Source organism: Callorhinchus milii, unplaced genomic scaffold, assembly GCF_018977255.1.
Source record: "Callorhinchus milii isolate IMCB2004 unplaced genomic scaffold, IMCB_Cmil_1.0 Scaffold26, whole genome shotgun sequence".
Classification (NCBI taxonomy): domain Eukaryota; kingdom Metazoa; phylum Chordata; class Chondrichthyes; order Chimaeriformes; family Callorhinchidae; genus Callorhinchus; species Callorhinchus milii.
In genome coordinates, this window is record NW_024704767.1 from 899,903 (window position 1) to 919,791 (window position 19,889).

General features: G+C 42.7%; 1 protein-coding gene across 1 annotated transcript in view; it reads right to left on the reverse strand.

Annotated features, from left to right (window-relative positions):
• Nucleotides 1–649: 649 nt before the first annotated feature.
• The window catches only part of myo5aa (myosin VAa), a 56,106-nt gene continuing 36,866 nt past the window's right edge, over nt 650–19,889 (reverse strand). Inside the window, exons 25-43 of the mRNA XM_042344055.1 lie at nt 19,333–19,426; nt 18,636–18,781; nt 17,992–18,117; nt 17,512–17,655; nt 16,256–16,315; nt 15,063–15,290; nt 14,625–14,633; nt 14,365–14,465; nt 10,978–11,176; nt 9,549–9,623; nt 8,143–8,236; nt 7,506–7,652; nt 6,339–6,493; nt 5,804–5,893; nt 5,213–5,363; nt 4,681–4,963; nt 3,939–4,113; nt 3,638–3,718; nt 650–3,241 (exon numbers count right to left, since the gene is read on the reverse strand). Coding sequence (XP_042199989.1) covers nt 3,089–3,241; nt 3,638–3,718; nt 3,939–4,113; nt 4,681–4,963; nt 5,213–5,363; nt 5,804–5,893; nt 6,339–6,493; nt 7,506–7,652; nt 8,143–8,236; nt 9,549–9,623; nt 10,978–11,176; nt 14,365–14,465; nt 14,625–14,633; nt 15,063–15,290; nt 16,256–16,315; nt 17,512–17,655; nt 17,992–18,117; nt 18,636–18,781; nt 19,333–19,426 — 2,511 coding nt within the window. The 3' untranslated portion in view covers nt 650–3,088. The remainder of the gene's footprint in view (nt 3,242–3,637; nt 3,719–3,938; nt 4,114–4,680; nt 4,964–5,212; nt 5,364–5,803; nt 5,894–6,338; nt 6,494–7,505; nt 7,653–8,142; nt 8,237–9,548; nt 9,624–10,977; nt 11,177–14,364; nt 14,466–14,624; nt 14,634–15,062; nt 15,291–16,255; nt 16,316–17,511; nt 17,656–17,991; nt 18,118–18,635; nt 18,782–19,332; nt 19,427–19,889) is intronic.

The window sequence follows — 19,889 nt, forward strand, 5'->3', positions numbered from 1 at the left end:
GTGAAGCACTTTGAGATATCTCGACACGACAACAAAATTACATTTTTAAAGCGCCTTTCACGTCGGGGAGGACATCCCACGGCACTGATCAGTCGGGGATCAGTCGTAGGGGGGAGGCAAGGTTGGGATGAAGGAGGGCAGTGAGGTAGGAGGGCGGCTGAAGGCACACTATCAGATGCAAGGATGACATTTATTGCATTTCCCCTTTGGGATGGGTGGATGAAGTCAAGTTTCATTGGGTTAATGTGGAGAATGGTTCAAGGAAATAAGAGGGAGAGAAACAATCAATAACAAATGTCATTCTATCCACAAAAACAATCAGATAGTTACCACTGAAGGCCATTTTCAAATATTTGTAAGATGTAGTCACAAAAATTGATCCCAGATCAATGCAATGCCAAGTATAGATGTGATGACATGTATTTATCACTCAAAACCTCATCGACTTGCTCACGGTACTTTCTGTGTTTCTGTTCTCGCCACCGTCAGTGGACCTATTCTAATATATATATATATATATATATAAAAGATATACTGTTTAGAATATTTTTAATTGTCACCAATGTTCCCTTCACCAAATTTAAGATAAAATTATTATTTCACTACAATAATGATGATAAAATAAAGATTGAGGGGGAGGGTTTCTGTATCTTTGACATTTTTTATTTGTTTTTACAAGTTGGATATTACCTTAGTACCTAACTCAATATACATTTGCCATGATGCACACATTTACCAATTACAACAAACAGGAAATGCTACAGTGCTTTCAACTTTATTTGTACACCATCTTTGCCGTACTTGTTTGCTAGCTCCTTAAGTACATAAGTAGTCATCCACGGTCAATATCAAATGACCCATCCAATGCAGCAACAGGTCTGTTTTCAAGTGACCATTCTTGTTGACATTTTAAATACGTCAAGTTTCTTAACATTAATTACTAGTGAAGTACTGGTGTCTTGCAACTTTTTGTGATACAAAAAAATGGAAACGACAGTCTAAGAAGGATATGTAGCACAATATGTTCACACGAGTAAATGATAAAACTAAAGTGCATAAAGAGGAAGATTGCCTTCGGGACTTTATCGATAGCTGCATGGGCAACTTGACTTTATTTTGTTCTGCGTGTCAAAAGATTCATAACGTTCTCGTTTTCTGTACCTACCTCTTTTGTCTTCTTCGTTTAACTTTCCAAAACAAAAACAAATATTGCTGAAGGAAACAGAGGAAAACTGCGGTATGTTATGGAGGTGGCTCGTTACATTGAGTTTCCGATGACAATCTTTCTTTGACAACTAAACGCATTTCTGCCTACGACATTTGCACCCTTCACAAAAGGAACATGCCTTGAGATAGCAGAAGCATGTTTTCACTCCATTTATTTGGAGATGGGCAAACGAATCAAACATCCGATTGGTGGGTAAGGTAAGGTAAGGCTTTGGGGAACGTTATATATTTTAAGACAGTTTAAAACGATGGAATTTACAAAAACGCCAACAAAAAAAAAACTAGGCAAGGAAGGCATCATGGATTCTGCAGTAATTCTATTAAAACCTTACCCAACAGTTTTTTTTTTAGGCAACAGGCTAATTGGATGTTATGCACAGTTGTGTACGTAAATCTACACAGTAGCTTATTTAGGGGTCACTCTTAACGGGAGCCAGAAATACCACATCTTTAGATCGATGTACTGGATATTCCAATATGACCATAAATAGGCACCGATGATACTTAAGATATGTAAACTAGCCGTCTGAAAAAAGGAAATTTGTTAAAATAGGATAATTGGTCGTTTTCTTCTAAAAACAACTTTTAAATATGTAAACAACGAAGGGTGCAAAAACCTGTATGATTGATGGCCTCCCTGAAGGGAATAGAAAAAAAACCGAGCATCAGCTCTGTTTTTCCAGTCAAACAGCGAACTACAGTCCCTGAAATTGGACACATCCAATCCAAGAACTTCCAGGGCAAATAGAATTGAAATATTGATGGTACATTGCAACGTACACAGCTTGTTGTTTGGCAGAGAATGGGGAGGGGGTTGGGGAAGAGGGGTGGGGGTTGAAAGTGATGCCAGCATCCCAAATCATTGCAACGCAAATGAAACCTGCTTCTATGGTGCTCAGCACTAAGGTCTAACTGCTAATCGGGGGGGGGGTGGGGGTGTGGGGTTGTTGGCAAGGGGAAAAGGAAAAAATATTCTACTCTTCTTTCAGCACAGTCCCCTTTTACCCTAATATACACAGTACCAAACAATTGTAATAGTTAAGCAATTCCTGCATTATATATTGTTTTCGTTTTTACGAGGAGCATTTTCTTTATCCCCTAAAATACTGAAAAAAAATGTTTGTTCAGTCGCAACCACCTGTGTGTGTTTTTATACCTTGAGCCAAAATAGCTTCACGGCCTCTCCGAGAGATTGTGGCACGTTGCTCTCCTTCGGTGTGCTTTTGTGCTTTTAAGTCAGTCAGTCAGTTTTGTAACTCGTGATTACTTGCACAAATCCAGTTTAAAATAATTTCAAGAGAGAGAGGAAAAAGAAAACAGGTGCAAAGTTTGGCGCATCTGTTTTGTTAGTACTATCTCTTAACACTATACAGTGCAGTGACTAAATGAGATGCTGTTCTGTAATATTTCTGACAGTGGACAAGATAATACTTCATAATCTGCTAGGTAATTAAACATCGATGCTATCAACTTAATCTCTACGCTATACTCTTTAACAGACATTTTGTATTCTACATCATTTGTATGATAGTGACTTAAATAGATACTGTCTTAGACGAATGGCAATATATATGGTAGTTGTATTTCCCCACAATTCGGATTCCTAACAATTAAAGAATGACACATTCCCTAATTTACAGATGTTGAATTCAAAGTATATTTTCTCTAGCAGGTAGACATCGGCTATTTAACGGGTGCGCTATGAAAATGTTCATCGTTCTTTGCTTTCAGTGTACATTCCTTTACGATGCAGGTACTTTAACCTTATTCTATCAGGATGTAGTGGATGAAGTGGGGTGGGAAGGAAGGAAAGCTGTGGCTTTCTGACCAATGGAGCATCTTCAGCGAGGTTAGCCATCCCTCAGACACGCGACAGAAACCCAAGGTTCATGCTGCTTGGAATCTGAATGGTTTCCAGCGCCAGAGAAGAGGGATTGAAGGGGAACGTAACTGGGAATATGTGTTTCGCGTCCATTAGCAGCTGGGGAGAGTCTTTTCTGTTTTGCAAACGCACCTAAAGGAGCNAAAAAAAAAGTGCGAGAAAGTAGTTAATAAGAGAGTCAGCGTGAATATATTTTTCAAAACTAATTGCCGGAGACTGAGTTTCTCTTGGGGAAGGATTCAAGCATCAACATTTAATAGAGAAACCCAGCACTCACGGGTCATAACCAAAATGCCGGGATTGTTATGTTGAATACAGAAAAACATTAATCCTATAACACATTAAAAACATTAATCCTACAATACTCAGCTACAAGCCACATTTTTTAAAAAAAAAGAAGTTTGTGAACATCTCACGAAAAGGTGTATACAACAACTAAAGGCAATTTTTTCAGTCTTTTTCTTACTGAGAAGCGTTTAAAAGAAAAAAAGAAAGTGCAATCGCTAAGAAAGCCCTCAAGATTCTCACCTGAATGTTACGTATGAATGAAGCAGTTACACGCTCTTCAAATTCATTAACGGGAGTGTACAAGTTTAGGACTTTCACAATCTGTGGGGCAACCAAAGAAAACAGTTACCATTACATCTGACTTGTTACTTGAATTTGTCATCATAAAATGTCTTGCACATCACTCCATTAGGCTTGTCCATTAATACACAAATGCAACGAGGAGAATGATTAAGAACTTAACATTTATATTTGGAAAGGCTCTCAAGGAACTCATCTTGAAATGGTCGTCGATGGTAAGAGTTTAGTGTTTGCACTGTACCTGCGCTGTGGTGAGAGCATTGCACATTGAACAAATGGCCTCCGCATCCTCATCTGTCTTCTTTTTCACCTGCAGGAGCTGTGCGGCCTGGATTAAGGGTTCGAGAGTTTCCTTAGCACCGCTGTTCTGCAAATTCTTGTCTCTCAGCCACTCCTCGAGTTGACTAACATTGTATCTAAAGAATGGGGCGAGAGGAGGGGAAAAAGGATGTGAAGATCACTGAAATTATGGGACAGTAAACCTCACATGAGTCATATCGGTCGGGATGATATGTTTAACAGCAGCCAGTGATTAGCGATCAGCAGTGGGAACCCTGGCGGTTATTGTAGCCTCCCCAACCTAGAGGCGCTGAGGCCAAATTCAACTCCTCCACAAAAATTAACAATCCTCGCATTTGATATGGCACCTTTCACATCGGGAGGTTATCTCCAAGCTCTTCAGCTATCGGTACAAGCTGGGAGAATCTGAACTGCAATATCTGATTCACATTTGGAGGAAGGGAAGGAAAACCAGAGTCAAGAGTTTCTAGAAGGAAGCATCACGCTGTGGTCTCTCGGCTATGGGGAAATGGCATTAATAGATCTGCCAACGCCTAATAAACTGGCTGAACAGGCTGGATAACCTTCTGCTGTTTCAAATTGGCGACTGTACAGTGCGACTGAAAATGATGACAATGCACCAATACCGCACAGCAAAGCACGGATGCTCAACCGTTTGGGAGGCTGGAACCTAAATGGCTCACCTAATCTGCATCCCTTTGCTCCACGAACACATGTCCTTGCGAAGAAGCAGATTGTTAAGGGTGACCGAACCTATTATGTAGAACATCTGTTTGACAATCTGTTTGATGAGCTCTGGATCCATGCCATGTTGACACATTATGGAATGGAAATTATTCAGCTGCCGAACAATGGAATCCAGAGTATAGGTCCCTTCATCAGCAATGCTGGAAGTCCTCTTACGCAGGCCTGTGGGCTTTAGACCGGACACTCCCTGGATAGTCTCATGTTCCAACATACCTGAAACTGTTGCAAAATACAAGTTAATTAATAACAGCTATAACTGCCACCATATTTTTTTTGCTACCAACTTAAACAGTGGCGTTCAACAGCAAGAATTTTGGATCATCGTTTGCTTGTGATAAAGCCAAATAAATTTGACTTGAGCCTTCTTCCATTTACAGACAAACCTGTTCAGTCAGTTAATTTGCTTATAACCCTTTCAAGAAAGCCAAACCAATTTAAATTCCTAATCCTCATCTCTTAATGACTTACCTATCATTGGCTGCAGGATATTCTCCTTGACCTTGGTAAGTTGCTGGTAGATCTGAATAGCTAAATCGCTGATGACCTGCCTGTATTCAGCAAGGTCAAAGTTTCTCAAGCAATGATCATTCTGTCGAGTAGTATTGTGCTTCATGAATGCCTGAAAGAATGGGCGAGCCATGTTAGTCAAAGCACCCTTCATTGCGGTCACTCAAATGTTCTACTGGATTCAAATACCAAATTGTACCTTATAATTCATGGTGGGATAACAGGGGCTGATGGATGAATCATAAACCTGTTACCGAACTGGTTTTGACTGACCTGGCTAGCAGTCATTGAATCTAAATATATTTACCAAGAATTAAGAACATGTTCTTAACTTACCATCACAAATAATGCACAGGTGTAACAGTGAATCACTCCGAAACATCTGCTAATAGTTCTAAAGGTTACAGATTGCTTTAATTTGCTGGGATAGAGGCTTTAAGCCAATTAAGTTCTTTACTATCACTCATGCTCAATTTTGCTAGGTCTATTTTCCTGTCCAAAAAGGTTTGGAAGATAACTGTTCCACACAAGACTGTACCCGACTGTACCCACCTCTTCCCCGCTGTACTGCTTCAGGCAATGCAAAAACCGACAAGTATTGGACAACCAGAACGATACAATTTCAACATCGTCACTTCGTTTCTGTGTTGGGGAGAAAGACAGAAACCGTCAGGAAGGCAGATGCGCAAAAGTAACCACATGGTAACCAGCGACAACAAAAACATCCTCTTCAAAATGCACTCGCGTAGTATAACTGAAGGTTTGTGAAATGTCCTCGCGAATATTTCAACGAGCGAAATATATTAATTATATTTGGATATGACAGGAAAGTAGAACATAGGGTTTGATTTGAAAGTGACTTTTGAGAATTTTACGCAAGAACCGATTACTGAACATTGCGATGACCTTAAACCAGGATGGGTTTTGTGGAAGAATGAGATCAACTGGGCTGAAGGGTCTTCTACATCCGAACCGCCCGAGTGATCTTGAGGAACACCTAAATCATTCATTGTATCTACCGGTTTTGCCTACACTGTTGGCTGTCGACTTCTAGACGTAACTCAGCTTCTGAGGTGCTCCTTCATACCTTCAGGACTTTCTTGATGCCGTTGATAGTTGACGTCAGCAAGGATCGCACCTTCTGATCATCGTTAACATAATCAGCGTGACGGACGCACATAAACATGATGTACGCAGGCAGTCCTGGGATCAGGTTGACGGCCACACCACGAGGCTTTAGCTCTGAGATTGAAAGGGAAATGCATTCGATGTTTAGAACAAACAGTGTGATGGGGGAAATTAGTCACTGAAAAGCCCTAAATAGGTAAATCAAACACAGTATTTTGGAGATTATATTACCAGGCCCACACGCTGCTCAACACTAAGCCGATGCAAAGTTCAGGTGTGGGTGGAAAAGCATTACTACATCATTTGCGTCCGCCCGCAGACTTGACCCCAGTTTGTGCAACGGAACCAAATAGTTCCTGTGCCAGTGATAAACGTCTGGTATTTACAGAGCCATAGAAACATCAAACACAATCTCTCGAATGTTTCCTCAATGATCATTGCAAGGTCATCCCAACCAAAAGATTGCACTCTAATGTACCGTGAGCAGCACACACAAGCTACTTTGTTAATGATGGCAAGTAAGACTTGACAATTTGTATTTTGCTTTTGAGGAGGGGGTGGGGGGAGCGCGGGGGGAAACTCAATTGAAACCATGTTAACAATGCAATTAAATAATAATTCTCAACTCCCCTTCTGAAAAATGATAGAATCTGAGCGGGAATATTCAATGAACATATTTATATTCCACTTGTTGGTGGTACGGTTTTTAAATGAAACACAATAGATTTTTGGCTCGCAACCAATACATCGCGTGATAATCTGACACTCGGGCTGCTTTTTTAAAAAAATTATTCGTACAAATAACATTATTTGCGTTATTTATTATTATCCCCCTTTCCAGCGCTGCCTCTTCTCTTGCCACAGATTCTCCCCCAAACAGGATGATAGGAGCGTCTGAACCGTAGACCTCAACATGCCACTTCACAGATGGTTAACAAAAGATACGGATACGAACGGAGGCTCGAGTCATTTTCTAACGATTTTCTTTTCGGAAAAGAAAAAAAAAACGAGAGATTCGCTGAGAATTTGACGCACTGACAATGGAAGAAATAAAATGGCCACTCTTCCGCTCTGTCCGTGCTTGGGCGAAGAGTAAAGCACAAGGTGAGAGACAGCGAATACTTGCCGAGAATAAGGTTCTTGATGAGCTTCAGCTCGTCGTCCTTCTTGTATTCCAGCATTCCCTGGAAATCCTTCTCTTTCCTTGGAATATTGACCGGGCGGATAGGCTCGTCCACAATCTGAGCTGGGGACACGTTCTCCGTCTGGCCCACTATTACAAGCAAAGACACGGTTGAGCCAGCAAATCTCGCCACGTGGATTACCGCGCGTGAACTGAACGGAATTGGAATAGGTTTTAGAGAAGAGATTATTTTACCATAAAGAATCTACAGTAGCAATTCAAATGGAACTAATAACAGAGTCTTCGATGTTGTAATAATAATCCCTACATTAGATGTTATACATTTTTTTTTGTGTCCCGGGTATTTGGAGTTGAGGTACAGATCAGCCACGATCTAATAGAATGGCGGAACAGGCTCAAGGGGCTGAATGGCCTACTCCTGTTCCTATGTCCTATTTACGTTAGCAAATACCCCCAATATATGCTTTCATTTCACCTCTGAACACACAGAATTCCTTGCGATAAAAGAAAACTGTGCAGAAATATTTTAAAAAATGTAAATACGGTACTGTATTCTGAGAGAGGATTGTTTTACACACAGATAATATATAATAATTATATACAGACAATATAAATGTACCTTCCAATTCACCAATTTTCTTTGCAAACACCTTAAGCTGCTTTTTTAGCTTCCTCACTGTCTTGTCCTGCTTCTCCAGCTGTTCCATAAGATCCTGCGGGAAAGCAGACAAGGATTCGTACTGAAAAAGCTCTGTAACATTACTGTGCCACAGTGGGGTGGTGCTACACGCGAACAATGTTAGTATAAATAGAATATTGCAAGAAAATATGTAAAACACAGACATTGGTCGGTTAGCGCACAAAAACAAGCGTGACTCGTACGTCGAGCAGCTGCTGAGGTAGTCAAGGCAATCTCACAAGAGAGTTTGTAAACAAGGCTGATAGAAACAAAGTCTTCGAGATTAATCTGATGGTTTGGTCTGGAATTCTTAGCTTGAGACAGTCAGGTCTAACCATAGTTGGCCAGATCACTGTCAGAACATTTTTTTTTCGCGTGTGGGAATGGGGAAGGGGGTGGAAGCTCTATAGGTATGGTGCCGTATTGTAATTTACATCCCTGAAACTACACCTTCAGATTAGTTAGCCATCTGAGGTTTGGTTCAGACGCCTATTGGTTGGTTCAACCTGAACAAACAAAAATTATTTTTGTTCTCTTGTAACTTCTTATTACCCCCCCCTTACTACCTTACCTTATTAATGCTTTGAGCGCTCTGAGACGCTAACCTGCTTGAGGGGCGCTATATACGTGTAAGTTGTTGTTGAATCAAAGCCACATCAACAACAACAAATTACCTTTACGTATTCCATCCCCAAACCCAGGTTCAGAGTTACCTCAGTCTTATTGATCTCAGATTTCAAGGTAACATTTTAAGCCTCGCCTCCAATTATTGGAGCAATCAGTGACTCAGAAAGTCCTACCCTTTGCCTGAAGGAAAGCTGGATGGTGACAAGTGGCTTCTTGCTTGGGACTTAATCCCTGGTAACAAATACTTTTCCTGATCATTGACAAACAGGTGGATTTGACTTGGCTGCAGAACGCTAAGGAGAAAATTAGTTTTGATACTTTGGTAAATAGGTTTTTGGAAGCGGTAGAAAAAAATAATAATCCTTGCGCTTGATATAGCGCATCATCGCCTGATTGAGTCATCTCAAAGCGCTTCACACAATGTATGGGCAAAACAATGTAAAGGCGGTTTGCGCTTGCATTCCGAACAGATGACTTTGTTCCAGTGAGACCAAGACATCAGCATTTCACAGCAGCAAAGTGTGCTGAAATCGCAGTAACTTTCTTTGCTTCACTAGGTTAAAAGGAGTGAGGCCAGTAAAGCGTTTGTAGCTGTGATACGTGTAGGAACAGGAGAGGAAAATGTAATGGTTCTTTACAGGCAGGCCATTCTTCTGTTAGTGCTCCAGAACAGAGAAAGACAGGAGAGACACTAGACAACAGTGACTTGTTCTACATACTATAATCCGTTTGTAAAGCGAAATCCTGTAGAACTGATACTTCATGGGGTCATCTGCATATAACTCCTCATAATACTGCAAAGATAGTGGTGAGATTTGTGCTATTATCCAACTGCTTGTAAATTATGCCAGTCAAGTGGTATGGTGAGGGGAGAGTGAAGGAAGAAAACACATCAATTATTTAACAGGAGAGTGCGCTTTTGTTGTTCTATTCCCATTTGTCACCTCAGCCCGTTTACAAAAAGGGATCCCACACATTGCTTAAATGGCACTTTCTTCACTCGCTCAATAGCAACAGTTGTGCTTTTTAATCCAGAGGACGCTATCGAATAAAATTATGACTTCTGTTACCATGCACAGCCCTGCATGGCCCTAAGTACTCGCTGTACAGAGGACATGTGCAATCCATTCAAATCAACAGTGAACAGGACAAGCGAACAGCACATCAGAGCTCCAACAGCCTGAGAACGCCCTGCTAGTGATTCATTAAAAAGCTCTGTGAGGGCAACTGGTTAATGCTAAATAACTGGATCAGGGAAGTTATCTAATGAGGGCTCTGTGGCGTGGCTTAAAGTTACAGCGATCCACAATTCTATTTGGTACAGATGTTAGTTGGGAGCTGATGAAACCCTATCTGCTAATGACTTCACTTCTCATCCCATCAACATAGAGGATATGTATTTGCCCTTTAGGTATAGTATTTGCTTGGGTCAAACTCTCCATCCCTAGATTTTGCAATTAATGATGATGTTCACTACAAAAAGGCCATGGGTCTTCTAAGTGGATAGGATGGGAACTTAGGTTTCTTTCTCTCACTGTAGGCAAGGCTTCCTTATCTCTAAAGACAGATGTGCAAACATGCAATTGAGTCATCGATGATTCATTATTGTGTTGGCGGGGACGAGATAGACACATCACTGTTTTGTGTACTTTGCTAAGATGCTTGGTACCACGTAAGTGAGTGATTCGCATGCATAGACTGGCAGAAGTCTTGAAACAAAAATGCAGCCATTGAAAGAAAGGTTTGAGTGTCTTTAGCGTGACAGGAAATGATCTGATCAATCACAATAGAAGAGCAATTTACGCATCTCAAGTTACAAGGTGTAAAACCAACCTGGAGAGGCTACTGTACAATTAAAGTCAATGGATAAATTAATTTCCCTTCTATTGTGTTATCATTATCTGAACACGTAATGAAGGATCAAGCTATCGTTCTAATAGTGGGGTCAAATTTTCAACGGCTGCAGTGATGCTAAGATAATTCTGCTGGCACCTTGCACGTTTAATGATAAACAGTATGAAGTCAATCATTATGGCTTGTGGGTGTACCGGCAGCTAAGGATGGAAACAGGTTCGCTCTGTGAATTACACCGCCAGACGGTCTAATCTTTCCGAGTGTTGCTAGCCGGACGAGGGAGGTAATACTTACGAGGTTCTCGTTGGTTAACCTGGTGATCTCGTGTTGCAGACTGGCCTCGATTCGAGCCTCGGGTGGGAGCTGCAAGTTCTGAGCCAACAGCTGCTGCTGTCGATTTATCTCTTCCTTGAGAGTCTGGATCTCACCCCGCAAGATCTCCATCTCGTTCTCATAATTCTTCTTCTGGCCCTGAAGCTGATTTTCCAGCAACCTGCAGAGGACAATAGCACAAACAGTGGCGCTAAATAAATTCGTCCCAAGCAACACGACTGGATGACTGACCACCGCTGGCGACTGATTCCAAATCACCCAAAGGCTTAACAAGCAGCCATACTCTGTGCTCTCCTCGGGCCAAACGGAAAGGAAAGGTAAAGCCGTGACCCTCTTTTAAACGCTTCAAAGTGTTGCAGGCAAGTAAGAGGGACGCAATTAAAACGCTCAGAAAATTTAAATGTTTACCGGGATGCCGGTTAGTTTCAGCTTCAGGTTTGCAGTAAACTCCTGATAACTCGACCCTGGCTTAACTTGTCACTACCACTACCCTGTACGCATTTATTTCTGTATTTATACATATGCCTCGCTCGCCGCTCCTGATAACTCGTCACAGAATCTTTTTTTCCCCAGCAGCGACGAGTTATCGGGCATTTACTGTATTTGCAATTATTGAACGGCTGTTCGTAACGGAAGAGCTACCAAATAGCCCAATACTTGTGGACAACACTTTGAGAGTTTAACCACGTAGAGCACCAATTTCAGGCTTCTTGCAACAGTGGAGCGAAACTGAGTCCTTGCAGGCAGCGGGTTTCAGTCGTCGAAATGAGTGGTCATAGCAACAAAGCTTTGCCCTGCATTTTCTTGCATAGTTTCAAAGAAGGAGACAGGCGAGGAACTGGAGAAACCCAAGGCTGAGAACAGGTAGGTACCAATTAGATTAGTATTTCAGCTACAGGGGAGGAATTTATAATAGGAGAACCTTGGTGAAATTTTGCTATTAGGTTTTTTTAGGGATTGCTGTTTCAGACACCAACTGTCGGTATCCAACCCTCCCAACTGAAGTTTTTGGTGTTAATCAGACCCAGGCTCTCATGATGAGGAGGAACTGAGATAAAGTTCAACCCCTTACTTTACATCTTTCCACAGTCTGAAAACAAACCAATTCTTTTTCTCGGAACTAAAAATTCACTCCAAAAAAAAAGGAGGAAATCATCTGAAATGTTTTATTTCATTTGCCCCCTCGCCCCCAAGAAACTGAGTAATGATGATGTTTGACTTACTCTGTTCAATGTGATTCTCTGAACTAGATGACAAAGCTAACGAGCAAATTGCTACAATAAACGCTGATGATAACAACTCCAATCTCCCAGCGCTAAGCTTTGTGAACACACTTTAGTTGAGCGCTCTGGGACGCTAACCTGCGTGAGGGGCGCTATATAAATGCAAGTTGTTGTTGTTATTATTCCAGATGAATGAATTTCACTAGAGTACTATATCCCCGGAGTTTCCAGTGTTAATATTGAAGTGGGCTGAAGCATACTTCTGTGCTGCATGTACACAGCAAAGGCCTTTGGTTAGTGAAGAACACAGTGCGTTGTGTAAGCAAGGCCCTGGGTGTAAATTTGGTAACCTGTTGGTTTGTTTTAACCCTCCATAAACCAGCCAGAGCTCTCCGTCCTCATTCAGCGTGTGGTAGTCTTGTGGGGATCTTCAATGTGAACACAAATGCAGAAACAGAAAGAGGACACGTGATGGGAATGAGCATGAAATGTTAACGACAACACTGCAAAACGTGATGGCAACAGACAATGGGGACTCCCGCACGTTAGGACCAAACGAGACAATGTTGTGAAGGTGTGTTTTGTATTGTGTTGGTTCAGGTTTACCCGGCAAAACAATTCCAAGGGAGTGGGCAATTGTTAGGCCGTGGCCGCCACAGATATGCAACTGGAAAGTGTTTCGCAGAGATTTCATCGTCTCCCTGTTGTCACGGTTAAAAGAACTTTCCAGACCCTGAAGCAAACAAATGACACAGAAGGATGAAGCTGCGTTTCGTTAAACACTCTATAAATACTCCCGGGTGCGGATCTCTGACTGTCCAGGGCTTTGGGACATCCTCCTGATACGGAAAAGTCCATGTTGTTGCCGTGGTGTGCTTCTTCTGATGGGAAACCCATCAGAAACCTTCTGATGACTGCATCAAAGTGTGCTGAAAACTGTCTCAAGCGGGGGCATCTCTCATCTCCTCCCCTCCCCACTCCCCCCCCCCGCCCCATCCATACAGTACATTTCAACCATTTAAAAAGACCTTTCAAAGTGCAGTCAGGTTTTTTATCCAGTGGGGATTACTCTTTCACTATCTCTCTTCTCAAATGCGTTCAGAATTTTGAAAATGGTTATTTAGTTCTGCAGGGTTAATAATACTGTACTAAACTGTACCGATCCCTGCTGTTAAATTTTACCGATGCCATTTCATTGTCCCACTGAAACTGAATACATGAAAAACTGGTTGGACCAGAGAGATGAGAACTTTCCTCGATCGTTTGGCAGATTAAGCGAAGGAGGTGTGGGAAGAAGATTACAAGATATGGCTTGTAATCAATTTCGTATTCAATGGGATAATGTGAGACTTACTCTTTCAGTGCAAATGTTTTCAGGCCTGAAAAGAATCCGGGGACTGAGTTAGTTATTTGACTACTCTCCTGTTAGATTGTATCAGAAATCTCTTTCTAGGTACTCAACGCAAACCTGATACTCCCAGGTCCCCTGGGCTAATCAAAGACTAAAGCATCTTAAAAAGGCCACAAGAACATGAAAGTCCTTTCACAGGCCACGGCAGTCACTGCAGACTCTTCATACACAACAATGAAAGTAACGTTTAGAAATATCTGGAGCTCTTATGTTTCACTCTCTCAATTTTCTTACTTTCGACTTTCCTGAAGGTGTTTGACTCTCATTTCATTGTATCCCAAATCCTAAAAGGGTGCTCTTAATCCAGGGAATTTCCTTTCCTTGATCCTCGGATGCTCAAGTCAACTACAGCACCACCACCAGCAGCTAACTCAGGTATAACTGTGGTTGAATAGAATTTTACTAATAACTTTCAGACTTTGTAAACAATTTAACATCTACTTTCCCCACAGGATGCTGTGTTAAAGCAACATAGAATTATTGTACAGATGTTCCCATTGTTACCGGGATGAGCTAAAGTGATGTCTTTTAGGGATACACAAGATGCTTAAGATAAAAGTAAATCCAAAACAATACTTTGCAGGATAAGAGGCCAGAGGTACCGTGCCATTGGTACAGCTCAAAAACGCCCTTCGTTAACTGCAGAAAATCTGGGTGTGAAGGTACACAGTGATTTAATTCTAAAGCACATGCACATTCTCCCTGAGCAGTTACCTGTTGGTTTCCTTGAGTCCAATGTACGCCTGGGTTATTTCACCTTGATCCTTCATCTTGTGCACGTCTTCCATGAAGAGCATTGGCTCCGTCATAACCTCCTGCAATAACAGACTCATTGAGAATCCCACCAAACACCGCTTGGACCATCAGGTAATGTCTTGGTGCCCTTAGGACTTTGGAGTCTTGTAACGCCAACAAAATCAACCCCCATTAAAATGCTACGGTAAAAAGTAAAACAAGATCTGAATAATCTTTACCTTGTTCTCCTGGAAGTGAGCAGCGAGTGGTGTGGAGGGAGAGAACAAGAGAGAGCAAGGTTAAAATTATCATAGTGCCTGAAATTCAACTGCGGAACAGAATTGAATTGCTGCGATAAAAGGCTTTTTTTGTGGTTGATTTAAGTCAGGGTGGCTCAACTAGCGGCCCATGGGCCGCATCTGGCCCAGGAAGGGGATGATTTCATTGTCCGACGAGCAAATATAGGGGACACGAAGGCCCCGAGCCAATCAGGAGACCGTCACCAGGGTCTCAGGCTCCGCCCGGCAATGGGACTGGCCAATCGGGATAAGATATTGCTGATGAGGACTGCGGACGTTTCTCAAATCCAGCATCCGGTCCTCAGCGGCCAAAAGGTTGGACCCTCCCTGAATTAAAGGAACGGAATGTAATACGGTTTCTCCATCAATCCAATGTACCTTGGGCCGGACGGCTTCTTTCTGGCTGACAAGCTGAGACCTCAGGATGAGGACCTCCTCCTTACGGACCTCCAGCTCCTCATTGGATGAATTCAGTTGCTCCATGAGGACTCTGTAGGCGGGCGAGCCAGGGGCCGTGACACCAGGCGTGGGCTTCTCAGTCAGAGCTTTGTGCAGTTCGTTCAGATCATTCTTTAACTTTTTATTCTCGGACTCCAGTTCTTGCCGCTGGGGAATGGAAATAACAAGGGAAGCATCCTAACTTTTGAGTACTTTCCATACCTGGTCATTAATTCCTATGAAGCATTAAATGGAGGTACTTTTCTAGTGGTTCAGATAAGATAGCAAAGATCCTAGTCCACTCTGTCCTGATGATGGTACGGGCAGCCATCGATTTGCCAATATTAAGGGCTACATCAAACGTAATTTATTTTGAAGAAAAAAATGTTCTGTTATCGTCCCAAATTTACTTGATTTATACAAGTAAATGAGTTGCAAGAATTCCTTTGCATCGAGTGTGAGGATTGGAATGTCAGACTCATTTATTGGTGAAAGGTTAAATATCCCGTCCGCACAAAGGGGATTAGAAACAACATTGGAAATGGGGCCAGCAATAGGAACCAAACGCAGTCACTACGCTTTGCAGTATATCCCGTGAAGTCCTTTGGGACCTCCTCCAGACATGAAAAGCTCCATTCCAAACGTGAGGATCACTGTTACTGTTATCACAGCCATGAAAGTGAAGAGTTACGTATAAGCAGAAGGTTAATGCGATTGTTAGGTACATTATTAACTTTATGTGCTTTCCACAAGGAAAATTTGTCCATTGCAGCACTAGGGGGAGCTGCTGGTGTTCCTTAGGTTCACACCTGGCAAGGAACGTCTACCATTTAATTGCACTTGACTCAATAACCACAGTAGGCAGTTTATTCCTGCACATTGGGGCAAAACTTAAAACTAGTCTTGAACTTGTACAGCATATCCTCCGTCCACTCTGTGAACCACGAGACATAGCCAGGGTGTCGACATGGGGAAATGGCAAATGAGACGAGGAGCTTTCAGATCACTGATCTGAAGTGTTATCGATTTTAGAGCAGCTATTCCTCGCACCAGGTAATTGGTATCATTGAGGTCATCAATAGTCCTCATTTCCGAGCAATGCAGCAATAGGATCGCACCCAGCATCATCTTACCTTGAGGGATTCGTACTCCAGTTCCACTCCCCTAGCCTTTAACATTTGTTCCTCTGCCTCCTGGTGAGAGTCACAAACAAAGCACATTTGTTAATAAAAAAATTTAATATAACACGATTCATTACGACACTAAATTTCAAGTAATTCTATTTTCCACTTCTAGCCTCTTTGGGGAGATACAATCTATATTTCCATTTAATATGTCCCAGTTTCGTCCGAAGATTTGTACCTCTTTATTCTCTTTGTTAGATTGAAGAACGTAAAGAGGTATAGCTGCAGTGAATTTAATGCTCCCATAAGCAGCATAGAGGTTGAAACACTTTCATTTTCACCCCCTCTTTGATAGAGTTGTTTTCCTTAGTTGCAAAAATACAGTTAGAAAATAAGCCCATTACTTGTTGTCACGAATTGCTGGTTAAATTGTGAAACGTGAACATCTGGGATGGGTTGATGTGTGTATTTTCTCCCCCACCCTCCCATGAGCAGACCACACAAATTGGCTGCTGCGTTCAACTACGAAATACACGATCGTGACACTTTACAGTAAATCCTGTGAAGCGCTTTAATATGTCCTCCTGTAGCGAAAGGTGCTGCACCAAATGTGGGAATTATCACCAAAACCCATCATCACTGAAGAAAGGCCAGCGAGCAGAAGATACAACGTCCACCAGAGGGCATTGACCACCATCCACTAGGGCAGAACAATCCCATCTCCAAGAGAGAACTTTTTACAGGCCTTTTATCACAGCAAATCATGTAACTAATGTCAAGTAGAGTGACTGCTTTGTGGGCAAACTCTTCCAACTATTGGCAGTAGTAAGATAGTATAAATAGTCAACATTTAATGACTATTTAATCTGGAGAATTGTTGGCCAGGAACAGGCGGAAAGAACCTTGGTTGAATGTCTCAATGCAGCACTTCCCCCACTACTGCGCTGGAGCATGAACCGAGACTCCAAAGTACTGCACTAGAGGGTCAGATCAGACTCCCTCAGGCAGGACTGCACTGGAGTGTCAGCCACGGTTATGAGCCGAGGTCACATTGTTCGGCTTCAACCCTCAACCTTTCAGGTTCAGTGACGAGACCTCTACCAACTGAGCTCACCAAGCTCAACGTGTAGCTTAAACAGTGCGAGAGCCACTGTGTGACACGTGAAAGCTGACAGAGGCAACGGGATAATGCTTCAGCCGTCACACAAAGTACAGATAACGTCAGTTCACATAAACTGAAGAGCGGTCGGGTTCGGGGGCATCACCTTGGCTTTGCTTCTCAGCACCTGCTCCTCTTTGCCGTCCAGCTCTTCCTGTAACGACTGTTTCTCCTGCTCCAGCTCGGTGACGCGCTTTTGCAGCTTTAGGAAGAGGGACATGTCCAAGGCTCCCTTCTGCTCAGCAAATTCCTAGGACAATGCAAGCAAAAAAAAAAAAAAGGTTGGCTCAAACAGAATGGGAAAAGAGTAAATGAGATCCACCGCATCAAACAATCGAACCTCGGTGCCAAATATTATGGGGTGCATTACGTGTATTGTTCACTATCTGTAAAACACGACTGTTCAATGGGAATTACGGTTGCCCTTAAAATTCACTGGTTGTTAATTAAATACTCAAGGGCACACGTTTCCATCTTCCTCCACGCATGTGGCGCGCAGTACACGCGTGTTGATACGTGGGCTCCAACATGGGCTGGTGGTGGGTTACTGAGGACAATCGAGACTTTAGTAACAAACGACGCCAACCTCGGTTCTCCTGGTGGTTTCCTCGGATTCTCCGGCCTCCAATGACAGCAGAGAGTTGTAGGTGTATTCCGACTCGTTGCTGCTGTGGGTCGAGTCCGTCCTTCTGTGGCCGGGCTTCGGGGCGCTCTGGAAACACAGACCGTTTCACACCAATTATTTGGAAGACGACAATGGACGATTGAGAGCTCATAAGGTTGTCACTTGATGCAGGTTTACCGTAATGTATGTGTATATATACACACACACAACAAATTAATGGCTCGTGATTGGGAATTATATCAAACCCATTGCTGCCTGCAACAAAAAGAGCTTCACAATGACTTGTAGAGACTTTCAGACAGGCCAAAACCTCGGGGCGAGAGGGCACCCAGTCACAATGGGGACAGATCTTAAACAGAGTAATTAACAGCTGAAAGGGTGACTAGGAAGAGTGGTTAAGGCCAGGACTCGTTTGAGGAACAGCTTAATACTGGGATGGGAGGAAGAAAGGGTGGGTATTCTGGAAGGATGAAATGAAATGGGCCAAAAAGCCTTCTCCATCCGAGACACCGCTCACAATAGAACAATCCGAGCAGATAACTGCAGAATTGTACACTAGGCTGAAGTCTCCATTCTCTGGATTGAGAGATCTCCAAGGCACTTACCATCAGTGACATGTCCTCTTTCAGGTTGTCGTAGCGTTCCTCCAGACGGCAGAACTCGTTCAGCAGAGACTGGTACCTCGACCTTTCATCATTGAGGTCAAACTCGAGCTGTTTGGTCTCTTCTTCTATTCTCTTCTCCATGGTCTCTGCAAACAGAAGCCACACGAGCGTCCATAACACCGACAACAACAACAACTTGCATTTATATAGCGCCCTTCGCGAAGAGCAGCGTCTTGGAGAGCTTTACAGTGTTCGGGATGGAAGTTGTGCAGGGGCGAGCAGGGAAAAGGGGAGGTGACTGTATACACAGACAAAGAGGTAGGTTTTATGGAGGGATTTGAGACTGAAAGAGAGTGACAGACAGATTCTTTGAGTGAGGGAAAGTTCCAGATAGGGGTGTAGAATTGGCTGGGGACATGCAGCAAGACTGGGTTAGCCAAGTGGAATGGGTTGGAGGCGGTCGGAGAGATTGGAGAGGTGCTGAGGTGTGAAGAACCAAAGCCACATCGAACCAGGCTGAAGCTACGAACATCCGTTGCAACAACCGACTCAGATCAGAAATTCTTGGGGGGAAAAAAATATTTAGGGGGAAATGTTTTGCCACCGGACAAATGACGATAGAATCATTAACAACTCTGAAGGCTTAATATATAGAAGAGCTTCGTGCTTTGACACAGCGAGAGACACAGAACTTCACCTGTCATCTCTTTGGCCTGTTCCTGGATTAGCCGGTTCAGATCATCCTTCTCATTCTTCAGTAGCACATTCTGCTCGTTCAGCTTGGAAACCATCTGAGGAAAGGAATGCATCTTTTGTTTAATCGTCCTAGCCATCGCCCTGTCCTCTTAACCCCATCAACTTTGCAATCCTCAAACATCCCTCTATTTCCACCGCCAAACCATTCACTCAGGTTACCACTGAAGAGAACAGCAACCTAGTCAGCTATTGCACCCATCATGCTAGTAACATCCTCACTGACAGAACATAGGTCACCCAGTGCACTGCAAAGGGGTCACTGTCTAATATAATAAGCCTTTCACTTCAGGAGGACATCACAAAGCGCTTTACAGGATTTGCTGTATAGTGACTGTGTTTTTTGTAGGTGAAACACAACAGGCAAATTGCCACATCAGTGTCCTGTGAACAGCCATGAAGTGAATTATACAATAAATTCTGATCCGTATCGATCGTATAATCGCCTAAATCGTATATATGGCCAAAAGCCCAGTTCGAGAGTTTGTATTCTGTGCAAAT